Here is a 13,913-nt window from a genome sequence, read left to right on the forward strand (position 1 = left end):
TTGTCATGATCAGTACCAGCTAAAAAAGTAAACAGTCTAATAAGTAAACATTTAGGAATGTCTTTTATTGGCTAAGATAACCATTAAATTTTTGCCGCGGGCTTATACCTAATTAGTGAATGAAGTGTATGAAGATCTTTGTATTTATCTTACAGCATATTGATATTTATAGATAGTGTAGATACTTACAGTATGTGACACGGTAGAAAAGATTAAATATCTAAGATATTAATATTTTTAGGCAAACGAAAATAACAGATTTGAAGCGAGAGTTGAAGTTAGTTTGAATTTTGTTGTCAACATATGTCACTGCTATAGGGCAGATACGACAAAATAAAAAGTCAAGTAAAACATATGATGGCAAAGTAAATTTTGGGCCATTATTTTTGTTAGGCTTATAGTCAAAGTTTTTGGTAAGTCGTCGATTTCGTGGACTTGAGATAAAGCTAAGCCAACACTCCGAGAGTTTCGTAGTTTGCTCTATAAATACCAAATATGACTTAACTCGATAGTTTAGTCTGAGCAAAGTGTAAGTGCGCTCTATAGATCTCGGCATAAGTGTTTCGAGGCTTTTTTTGGCGGAAATAAATTACAAATTATAGGATGTATTTAGCAAAATATTCTTGCTATATTTATTTAGAAATAACAACGTTTTTCGGTATTTTAAGTTTATTTTTATTTTCATTGACACTGCACAATGAAAAGAAAAAATAGGCATAGGCATCGGCATAGTGGCTTCAGCGTACGACATTTCTGAGGTCGTAGATTCGATCCCCGGCTGTGCACCAATTGACTTTCGATGTATGCATTTGCATTCGCTCAAATGGTAAAGTAAAAATACAGGGAAATGCTTGCTTTAGGCCCAAAAAGTGGCGTCGTCGACGGCGTGTGTCAGCCACAGGATTGATCCTATTCGATTGTCGACTGATCATGAAATAGAAACACCCAGACTTAAAAAAGTGGGATCAGAATCTACGGAATTATTAACCCGAAGAAATACTTTTATCGGTGTACTCGGAGAAAAACCCAACGAACGAAAACATAGGCCTATATACATATGTTTACCTTATGTAATCTTTTAGGTTTTACAATGTGTTTTATTTCTTTACACGATTTACGTACGTCTTATTTAGGTAATAAAAAACCAGAGTCTGATAACAATTAATAAGTATGTATTAATTAAAAAATATTATGTAATAATTTGCAAATAGTTATGGTTAGTAATACTTACATTGTGACAAAAACACTATGAATACAATCGCCGTCAGGGCCAAAAAATTTCCTCTCCTTTCCAAAGCTTCCATTATTATGTATTTAGTCTTTTTGCACACACTTAAAACATCCATCAACACACTGGATTAACTGGATTAAGTCATAACGAAAACACTTAAACACTGGTTCACGGCACCTGTAACAAGAAAAAGATGTTAAGAAATTGATTTTGATATTGACATATTAATGTGTGTATGTTTATTTTAAAAGTTAATAAAAAAAATGATCGTAAGTTCAAAATTGTTCTTGTATAAGAAAGTCGAAAAGTTGAATCTGATATATTTATATTTATGTTGAGCGCATAGTTTGCTGGCTATGATTTAATTCACAGTACGAAGGGAGAAAAGTGTTCGTTATCAAGTAATAAATATATCAACTTATGCTTGAATAAATAAATAATTATATATCTGAATTTCATATGCACGATCTTATTGTTGAGAAAGCATAATAACACACTCTTTGTGTCTGAATCTTGCATCTTCTTTATCAACGTGCAGTGTGTGAGAAATGGCTTTAAAATATTGCTCATAGTATAAACGCAAAAATTCGTTTAACTATACACAATAAACTAAAATAATTTATTGTTTAAAATATTTGAAAGCGACAATAAATGATACAGAGTATTTAGGTTATAGAAAGTCTAGCCATGAGGAGAAATCTAGATTTTAGACGTTAACACCTTGACTTAAACACTAGTTACTACTTAAATTTATTTTCACATTTAAATGTTGTTTCTACTCTGTAATAACCATACGTCTATTTTTGTGGGAAAAAATCGTGGGGAATTCGGTAGATCTATAAAAAGTCGACGACGTGTGTCAGGCACAGAAGGATCAACTAATTGCCTATTAGATCGATAAATGATGATCATGATAGAAATCTGAGGCCCAGACCTAAAAAGGTTATAGCGCTAGAGGTATAATTTTTTATATTTCCAGAGAGATAAAGACATTTTCTACCCTAAGTTTTCTGTTAGAACACAAAGACCCATAGAAATCTCTAGAAATAAAATCATGTACAAACCAAGGATTGTCCGACATAGACATCAGTCTAGCCAGTGTCTTTGAACTTGACGTTGGCGGCCGTGACGAATTCGCTAATGTTTTACGAGAATTATTGCAAAACAATTTAGTTCCACTTTTATATTGTTTACGATAAGGTGGTGTATTAAAAATCACTTGTAACTGAGCAATAAGAAATTCGATACGGGCTTTGAAGAACTTATCGTTTTCTTTTAAGATTACATTCTTAATATTTAAAATAACATATTCCAAATACAAATGATTGCCGCTGAAATGAAAAAAGCAATTAATGTAATGATTCTCTCTCGATAGATCTAATTACATTAATTGCTCAGAAGATAAACAATAAAAAAAAACGTAATATATATTTATAATGGATTCGCGTTTATCATTGTTCTCGCTACCCCTCTGAATAGCAGAGGGTTTTGAGTGTAGATCCAGCCCCACAGTCCGCGCGTCAAGTTCGATATTCTTCATGCGGGCCTGCATTAGTGCATTTCCACCTCATTAAAAAAAAAGTTAAGTCTTTACTGCCACCCATGAAGACCTGCAACACCAGGAGTCTGCACGATCTTCTCCTAAGTCGTAATATTATTTGTTATGATGAAAAGTACCAATAAATACCTATTTAATAATTATAAGAAGATTTCTTGATGATAATTCATTCAAAATCCCCCATCTAATGATAGATCATGAAGCTAATAATATCTGATCTAATGATAGACACATCTGGAATGCGAGACCGCAGGCCACGCGCGACTGACCAAGTTCGACGGCATTTGTCTTGTTTTGTTTTAAACCATTGAACTTCGATGTTATTTAATACATTAATAATTAACTGGTTAATTCATTATAACAATACTAGTGACCCGCCCAAGCTTCGCACGGGTGCAATGCTGATGAAAAGCAGGTTTTTATTATGTATTGTTATTTCCGTCACTGGAAAGCTCCGATAATATACGCGACATATACCATATAGACATATACCATCACGGACTTTTCTGTAAAACTTTTCAATGTGTATAATACTTGGTACATTATTTTGATAAAACTCGTAGGGTTTAGCCTGCGTTTGCAATGTAAGCGGAAATAATGTAATTATTTTCATCACATTTGAAACCATAAAAATAACAGTACTTCTCCACTATTTAATGGATGTTATTGTACATTGAAACCTTCCTCATAAATCACTCTATTTATTAAAAAAAACCGCATCAGCGACTTTGTTTTATACTATGTAGTGATGATGATGTAGGGTAAAAAAAATATGTGTCTCGGCTCTTTAATATTTAATCAAAATTATTTTTAAAGAAAACACTTTTTTAACGGATTGAAGTTATGAATTATTGTAAACTTATAATTTTAAATTTATCCGACGTGGTCACGGTGACTGAAGACAAAAGGTGTTGAATGTCAAAAAAGTAACACAGCTGTAGTTTACAATACATAACTTCAATCCGTTAAAAAAGTGTTTTCTATATGTGTAAATTTATGTTAATAAAAGACAATACAAAATTATTTTGTTCTTTCTTTTCAATTAAAATTTTGATCGTATCCACAAATTCTTAATTTGAAATAATAATCCCATCCTATCTTTGCCTCATATTGTACTGTTAGTTTGTATCTATCTCATATTGTATATTTTTTTACGATATGTCCCAACACATGTCGATTTTTGGTCTAACACACGTGTTGACAGATGATGCCCTCACCGGATGAGGAAGTATTAATTGCGCACATGTAATAAAAACTCCTCCAATCCATATACTTTCGCTAACTCTGAAGTATTTCCGAACCAATTCGAGTTAGGGTCCTTTAAGATAAGAGCGTACCAATTCTTAAAAGGCCGGCAACGCATAGGCGGCGGTATCACTTAACATCAGGTGAGCCTCCACTGTAGTTTTAGTGAATTTGCAAAAATGGTTTTATCATAATGTTCATAGCTACATTCAAAAGATGGCATTCAATAATGACACGATATCAATCTATTTTCTATTAGGTACAAAGAAGTACAAGCGATCTTGTGATCTAAAATAATTATACTGAATTGTGTGTGTGTGTGTATGTACTCAGCATAGCTTCCTAATTACGATAACGAATATTAACTATAACATTTAATTCCTGATGGTTTACATTTTTTGTAGATACAACAAGCCTTCAAGAATATATTGACCGGATATTGACATAATATTTAGTTCCTTAAGCTCATTCCGTACCGACTCCCTCGGAGAAACACAAAAAATACCCCGAACAGCCCGCTTCTGCAACACAAATATGGATTGAACCTCTGCAGCAGCACCCCACAGGAGAAAACCGTACGACATAACGCTGTGAAAGTAGCTATGGTTTTTTTTTATAGAACAGGAGGCAAACGGGCAGGAGGCTCACCTGATGTTAAATGGTACACAATTTTAGCCATATCCTTATCAGTAAACTTTCGAATTTTCTTTAAATAAATCACTTTTTTAACGGATTAAAGTTAATATGTATTATTGTAAACCTATAATTATTTAAAGATAATTTAAATTAACCGACGTTTCGCGTGCTTTACAGTTTGGTCACGGTGACTGGTGGAAAAGGTGTTGAATGTCAAAAAGTATCACAGCTGTAGAAAATGTTGTATTATCTGTATTTATTTCCCCGGAGTTAGTATCGAATTTTCTTTACTGCATATATAATAGATGTAAATCAAATGAAGTACTCGAATGAACGATATTTTTAGTTTTTTTTTATTTATAGTATCAAAGTTCTGATTGAACTTAAAGTAAGTTTTAAGTCATTGGTTAGCTAAGATGATTATAAATACATGATCAATGAGTGGTTAGAATGTATTGATTTCATGAGTTCGTACACCTTAGTTTTATTTCTGGATGGCTCGCTGGATTAGTTCGTGGTTAAGTTCATATTACTATAATTAAATTATGATTCTATTTGCTTGGAATTAAAAACATCATAGGATCCTGGAATTAGGAAGGAAAAGAGGCTGTCAAATAAAGAAATGGCAAGGCAACTGAAGAGACGGAGAAAATCAGCTCGTGAAAGACAATCAGATTAACTGGATGCTGATAACTACTGTCGATATAAGAAATAAAAATATAGTTAACAAAAAAAAACAAATTTTTAAAGGAACCTATAACAAGTCATCAACAAAATAAATATATGACAATCGAGTGACAATTTGTACTTCTATAAACATTATTTTATTCTAAAACTCAATTGTTTTTTTAGTAGTTCATTTACTCATTATTTATGTTTCCCACAGTATAAACTTTCACTGAATTTCAACAATTACAATTATTTTAAAATTAGCCAAATAAATCCAGCTATTCTCGAGTTTTACGAATAGCAATTTATATACATTTTTAGATATATTTTCTTCTATTACAAACACAACGTAATCAAGAACACGTTAATTAGCAATAACCATTTCCTCTGACCTAAAATAAAGATTCATATGAAACCCTTGAAGGTCGGAAAATATCCGTCGAACGTCAACGATATAAAATTACGACCTTTACACAAACAATCTATTTTAAAATGCAATAAACCAAAAGCAAATGTTTCATTATGTTTTTATAAGAAAACCTACGTTGGGTGTAACAATTACGTCAGTCGATTTGAAATCTAGTAAGCTTATTAATCGGAAATCAATCAGAGAAAAATTTAGAAACAGAAAGAAGACAAAATAAAGAACGATAGAAACCAACTTGACAAATACTCTTTGTAGCGCGCAGATGACGACTACAATTATTTAAGGCTTGAACAGTGCTCAAATCGGTCAACTAGCCCTAGTTTAAATTAAATTGTTGGAAGAACTGTCGCTCATATGCATTTGAAAAAAATATATATTGTGGGTTGAAGCCTACTGTATCGATTGATAAAATCAAAAAAGATAAAAGCAATACCAATTTCCCAAAAAAAAATTTACCATCGAACCGTAGATTAGACATAAATTACAAATTCGCTCCAAAACGGTTTATGCGATTTATTTTAATCTTACACGTATTATTAGATATAGCATATATTATTATTTTCATAAAAAAAAATTGTATTAATTCGTTTCCTGGGCATGGAAAGTAATAAAAGGTAAATAAACTCAAGCGCAATGGGCTTCCCTCCGCAATTTCACACCCGCGAGCCCTGCATGCGGCTTGTCTTCAGTCCACCTCAACGCTTTGCGACGGGAGGACTACGCTTGTGTGTCGAAGCCAATAATAATTAAATATTTGCGTATTTTAGTTTTTACCCGCGGACTTTTTTAGAAATGCCAAAATATAAAAAGAAATATCAAGTGAGGCGAGGACATGAACTTCGGAAATTATTGTATGTTATAAGTATATGTATATAAGTACCTACCCAAACAAAACTCAAATTTAGAGTTGTCAAGTTTCAAGTGAAACTTGTACAACCAAGTAAAATAAGTTGCTGAACCTGATACCTGATGGAATCTGAAAGTGGGTACTGGATCTCGAGGATGGTAAGCAGTAGACATACCGTCATTGAGCTCGTTGTAATCAGCTCAGCGAGACGATACTTGAAATGTGACTAAATGAACCTGATGATGGACTCCGAAGGTGGGTACTGGGTCTCGAGGATGGCAAGCAGTAAACATACCGTCATTGAGCTCGTTGTAATCAGCTCAGCGAGACGATACTAGAAATGTGACTATATGAACCTGATGATGGACTCCGAAGGTGGGTACAGAGTCTCGAGGATGATAAGCATTAGACATACCATCATTGAGCTCGTTGTAATCAGCTTAGCGAAACGATACTAGAAATGTGACTAAATGAACCTGATGATGGACTCCGAAGGTGGGTACTGGGTCTCGAGGATGGCAAGCAGTAAACATACCGTCATTGAGCTCGTTGTAATCAGCTCAGCGAGACGATACTAGAAATGTGACTATATGAACCTGATGATGGACTCCGAAGGTGGGTACAGAGTCTCGAGGATGATAAGCATTAGACATACCATCATTGAGCTCGTTGTAATCAGCTTAGCGAAACGATACTAGAAATGTGACTATATGAACCTGATGATGGACTCCGAAGGTGGATACTGAGTCTCGAGGATGGTAAACAGTAGACATACCGTCATTGAGCTCGTTGTAATCAGCTCAGCGAAACGATACAAGAAATTTGACTATATGAACCTGATAATGGTCTCCGAAGGTGGGGACCGGATCTCGAGGATGGTAAGCAGTAGACATGCCGTCATTGAGCTCGTTGTAATCAGCTCAGCAAGACGATACTAGAAATGTTACTATATGAACCTGATGATGAACTCCGAAGGTGGGTACTGGATCTCGAGGATGGTAAGCAGTAGACATACCGTGATTGAGCTCGTTGTAATCAGCTTAGCGAAACGATACTAGAAATGTGACTATATGAACCTGATGATGGGCTCCGAAGGTGGATACTGAGTCTCGAGGATGGTAAACAGTAGACATACCGTCATTGAGCTCGTTGTAATCAGCTCAGCGAGACGATACAAGAAATTTTACTATATGAACCTGATAATGGTCTCCGAAGGTGGGGACCGGATCTCGAGGATGGTAATCAGTAGACATACCGTCATTGAGCTCGTTGTAATCAGCTCAGCGAGACGATACAAGAAATTTGACTTTATGAACCTGATAATGGTCTCCGAAGGTGGGGACCGGATCTCGAGGATGGTAAGCAGTAGACATACCGTCATTGAGCTCGTTGTAATCAGCTCAGCGAGACGATACCAGAAATGTGTTATATGAACCTGATGGTGGACTCCGAAGGTGGGTACTGGGTCTGATTGACTCTGATTTCATTTTCGGGCTTAGATATAACATGCTGCACTCGTAGGTTTCAGAACCAAGAAAAATATTTAAAATTTCAACTGGAAGACGAATCGTTGAAATTGATTATTTTTTCAATAAACTCAAAGAAATATAGTGGTATTATAGTAAATATTACCTAATATTTATTTAATATTAAATATTAATAAGTTCATATAGTCACATTTCTAGTATCGTCTCGCTGAGCTGATTACAACGAGCTCAATGATGGTATGTCTACTGCTTACCATCCTCGAGATCCAGTACCCACCTTCGGAGTCCATTATCAGTTTCATATAACACATTTCTAGTATCGTCTCGCTAAGCTGATTACAACGAGCTCAATGATGGTATGTCTACTGCTTACCATCCTCGAGATCCAGTACCCACCTTCGGAGTCCATTATCAGGTTCATATAACACATTTCTAGTATCGTCTCGCTAAGCTGATTACAACGAGCTCAATGACGGTATGTCTACTGCTAACCATCCTCGAGATCCAGTACCCACCTTCGGAGTCCATCATCAGGTTCATATAGTCACATTTCTGGTATCGTCTTGCTGAGCTGATTACAACGAGCTCAGTGATGGTATGTCTACTGCTTACCATCCTCGAGATCCAGTACCCACCTTCGGAGTCCATCATCAGGTTCATATAGTCACATTTCTTGTATCATCTCGCTGAGCTGATTACAACGAGCTCAATGACGGTATGTCTACTGCTAACAATCCTCGAGACCCAGTACCCACCTTCGGAGTCTATCATCAGCTTCATATAGTCACATTTCTAGTATCGTCTCGATGAGCTGATTACAACGAGCTCAATGACGGTATGTCTACTGCAAACATCCTCGAGATCCAGTACCCACCTTCGGAGTCCATCATCAGGTTCATATAGTCACATTTCTTGTATCATCTCGCTGAGCTGATTACAACGAGCTCAATGACGGTATGTCTGCTCCTTACCATCCTCGAGACCTAGTACCCACCTTCGGAGTCCATCATCAGGTTCATATAGTCACATTTCTTGTATCATCTCGCTGAGCTGATTACAACGAGCTCAATGACGGTATGTCTACTGCTAACCATCCTCGAGACCTAGTACCCACCTTCGGAGTCCATCATCAGGTTCATATAGTCACATTTCTTGTATCATCTCGCTGAGCTGATTACAACGAGCTCAATGACGGTATATCTACTGCTTACCATCCTCGAGATCCACTACTCACCTTCGGAGTCCATCATCAGGTTCATATAGTCACATTTCTAGTATCGTTTCGCTGAGCTGATTACAACGAGCTCAATGACGGTATGTCTACTGCTTACCATCCTCGAGATCCAGTACCAACCATCAGAGTCCATCGTCAGCTGATGATGATGACTCGGTTTCGGTATTTTAGCAATACTGATATTAAAAAGTTTTAACCTCAGAACGAATTAAACATGTAAAAAAATCATGTATGTACTAGTTAAATAATTGGCAGCCACCATTTTTTCTAGACCAATATTTATTTATAAATTTTTATATTTAGCTAATAATTGGTTTCGTATTCACGTAGTTTTGTTAGACTATTCACTATTTTGTTAGACTAGATGGCGTTAGTAAATTATTGTTTGTAGTAGAGGTCAAATCCTCAAAGTCATCGGCGTATGTTAGAGTCTTAAGCTGAATTTGCTTCAAAGGAATATTAAGAATATCCATAGCGCTGTATCACCTGCATCATGAGCACCCCATATACACACCCTTACTTTTTCACCATCATCCAAAACAGCTGAATTTATTATTACTTAGTTAATGTTTTTTATTTATGTTTTCCTTTCCTAAATTTTTAAACCCTTTTTAAATTATATATAGGTTATATTTTTAGTATAGTAGTATATTAGTATTTTTTTTATTTATAATTTATTTAAGCTGTTCTAATAGGAAATAAATAACTAGAAAATAATCCTAAAGGCTGTTGTAGCACTAACAGAAACTTATCTCGTATCAACAACCCGTATCTAAGTATTAGCTTTAGTCTTTAAATCTGATGGTTTAGACTAAGTGCTAAAAGTGGCGTTTGATAACAACGTACTGAATATATAGGGTTAATAGGGGTTATTTATAGGGTTAATCCTGACTCTAAATCTTATTTTAGTGCTAGGTTGCGCTTGGCGCTATGGATAACGACAAATTCATTTTTTTTTTTCTATTGTGTAAGTTACTAAATATAACTGTTTCCAAATATAATGTCCACGTGTCTAACAACAGTGGTTGGTTAAACGAAATTTATGACGATAAAATTACGTCAGTGTCCTTCAGAAGTCACATGAAAACCAGACTTTAATCGAATTTGTTTTATGTTTCCGTTGAGACCACAAAATACGTTCATTCAAGAAACGCGTATTGTGTAAGAGGCAATTCTTGAACGTATTGGCTTTAATAATAATAATTGCTTTATTTGCAAGGAAGAAATGGAATATATTCACTATACTACGTTCTTTTGATAGCTGTACAATTCAGAGATTTTGTATAGAGTGGTGGAGAGTCTATTACCAGTTCTTGTCTTCCGTTCCACGCCCATGATTTGAGAACAGTGATTATGATCTATATTTTATTGACGTTTATAAGTGTACATTGCCTTTATTACCTATATGAATATATTATTTTTGACTTTGATTCTACATATTTTTTTAATGGGACATGAGGTAAACGTGCAGGCGGGTCACTTTAATAACAGTGGGACTGTTAAAAATAGATAGATAAAAAAAAGTCATAATAAAGTGAAAAGTTGCTGGCATCCATGATGATAGTAGACATGAATGAATAGAGATGAGATTAAGGAGAGAGTGTCTCCGTACAAGAATCGTCAGTTTATAAACCTATTCAGTTAACCGCTCAAACCGAAACAAATTTAACTTAATATTTCCGTTGTTAAAACCATCAATTAACCTAAAACACAAATGTAAATTCAGCCAAGCGTTACATTGCGATACGTATTTAACTCATAATAAGATTTAAAATAAAAATCCACGAATTCAAATTTAGGTTAGGGACGCAAGCTAGTAATACTTATTAAGAGGTAACAGAGAGAACTTATCGGACTGACACGGGGAGTGACTATCTTATTATTTCTGTGAAGACCCTAAATTTGGCGATGCTGGAAGAAATGTAAAATTCAAAATCAAATGGATCTGAATGCAATATGGCATCCTTTCCATTTCAACGCCTGGTATTCCACAACACTGCGCCTTTGTTTTTCAGCTGCCAGGTACGACCAAGCAATTAATACAAGGATAACCCTGGAGCTGTTAGCAAAAATATTAAAGCCCTCCAGGTCGCACCTGGAAGTTTTCTGCGAAATAGCTGAATTCGTGAATGGGAAGGAAGATGAAGCGAGGCCATGCTGCCTAGCCGATAGATATTTAAAGAATATTGTCAGATAAGAGAGTTCGTACGATACTCTTAACAATATGCTATAGAAGTTGTGGTTTACATTGGTCATATCGCCCGTCGTGAACCAGATAACAGAAGAAAATTGTTGTTGTCGGCAAGGTGGAAAGCTAAAAGCCGCAGTGCATATAAAACCCCAGGGCAGATGACCAAATTGCAAGTCTACAAGGGCCCTAAGGATAGCTACAGACCGAACAATGTATAAAGATATCTCTTGCAGGTTAGCAGAATCTCAGAGAAGAAGATATGAAGAATACGACTAAGAAGAGACGGATATGATGCGCGACCGGTGTCTCGTGTATCTCGCAGCACCATCAAAAACTGTAGGCTTAAAATATCCTGATGTAGGCCATCTCTCTTGGAAACATAAAAAAATAGCTATTTTACTTGGCATACTTTAAAAACTTTCTTTAATTAGCTTTGCAGAACGAGCTTTAAGTGTACCTGCAAATGAATTATGAATCATTCATTCAGGTGCTTGATCACAAAAACGATTTCCTGTATTATCATAGTTTTTCATCGGACGACATTACGATTGACAATGTTGTCAGACATGTTTGAAAACAGATGCTTTAATTACTATTATTTTGTTGGTTTAATTCGTTATCCAACAGCATATAAATTATTTATAAAAAAATATATACAGTGGTGTGGGAATTATTTTGGAGTTCTATCGAATTAGTACTAACTGTTAAGGCCGCACTTGCGCGCCCTTTGGCTATTTAAGGTGGACGGCGGTATCACTCAACATTTTATACGAAATTAAACTGAATTAATTTGTTTGAAAATAAAAATAAAATACGTTTATTATGGAACATAAGATACACAGGTATCACTTATTTGAACCTGTAGGCATCCCTACATATGCGCAGAGAAGATAGAGGGCCAAGAGAAAAAGCTGGCGTAAAAAACTCTCGGTACTCTTTTAAAAAAGCAAATCATCAAGCAACAGACATGTTTAAGACACACTGCATATATTTGTTAGCTAATACACATTTAAAACAATAGCAGTAATACAAAATGTACTCGCGTCAAAAGATAACTATAGACTAAAAGCATAAACAAACATCCACAGATATGATATTTCAATTAATCGTTATTCGATAATGAAATAAACCGTTCATTTTAATTAGGCTAAAGCCATTCACTGAGATATATGACGCCAGACTGTCTATGACAGTCGCACAACGGTCTCTTTGATCTTAGGATTGCATTTATCATTCTGTTTCGATTATATTTTCTGAATTTTTGATCGACTCCAAAAAACTTAGATTATCTATGTGACCTGTATGAGATATAGCTTTTCTTGATCAATTGTTTTCAAATTATTTATCAATTAAGCGTCTTTGGCGTAACAAGATTAAAATCTTCAAAAATTTTGTCTTTCGCCTTATTCTATGTTTGTAGAAAAATCGATACTAACAATACAAAAACTTAAAATGTTGACTATAGCTAACTTCAGGGTGTCGGTTTTTTGTGACGGTGCGTGCGTGCGTGCGTCTTCACTTTTCCATTACGCGTTTAAAGTAGCATAACTTTTCTCTCTTTTCTAGCAAAATTTTTTCGTATTTTTTCAAGTACGCACCGGAAGAATTGATTTCCAACGAAAATCCTATTAATAGATAAACACTTTACATGAAATTGGCGTCATTTTTTCGCATTATTCAAAAGCTCGAAGTACCAAATTTAAATATTTTTCATATTAATTGCCTTAGCAATAAATTAGCGTTGGACCACCTACACGATCTTTAAACATTTCAAACAAAACATTAATTCCATTAAATAAGATATATTTTCTAATGCAGCTTGCATTTCGAATACGACCTTGAACTAATTCTGTGGTCTTTGGGAGGTTTGTGTATTTTAAATAAAGGTATCGTTTTACGTATTGAATCATCGTTTGTTTTTACCGAGCGTAGAACAGAATCTAGTTGCCTGTGCGCAGACAGGCACTTTTACAAAATCCACTTATAAGGTAGGCATGTAAGGCCGTCAACGCACTTGCGAGCCTTCTGAAAATGTGACCATGGCGGTATCACTAGAGGTCGTTCAAAACATCGTGAGGACATGTCTAAGACCCAAAAAGTCGACAGCGTGTGTCAGGCACCTGTTTGCCTGTTCGATTGAAAAATAATCATGAAACAGATTCAGACAAGACCCTGACCTAACGATGCTGTAGCACCACTGATTATTATTGTAGGGGGCAGGGGAGGGGATTTCTTGATATTTGGTGAATACGTCCACAGTAATTATTAACTTTTTTATGACATATTACCCTATGCATTGCCTATGCTTGAAAACTAAATGCATTTTCGAGGATTCCTAAAAAATGTCCGTGTTGTAAATGCCCGTTTGCCACCTAATAAAAGAAAAAA

The 13,913-nt window shown here is 35.3% G+C and overlaps 1 protein-coding gene across 1 annotated transcript in view; it reads right to left on the reverse strand.

Moving 5' to 3' along the window:
* Positions 1–13,913, reverse strand: part of LOC110997869 — a 107,325-nt gene that overhangs the window by 45,825 nt on the left and 47,587 nt on the right. Inside the window, exon 2 of the mRNA XM_022266225.2 lies at positions 1,232–1,408. Within this exon, the coding sequence (XP_022121917.2) occupies positions 1,232–1,346 (115 nt within the window). The 5' untranslated portion in view covers positions 1,347–1,408. The remainder of the gene's footprint in view (positions 1–1,231; positions 1,409–13,913) is intronic.

Source organism: Pieris rapae, chromosome 19 (genome assembly GCF_905147795.1).
Source record: "Pieris rapae chromosome 19, ilPieRapa1.1, whole genome shotgun sequence".
NCBI lineage: Eukaryota > Metazoa > Arthropoda > Insecta > Lepidoptera > Pieridae > Pieris > Pieris rapae.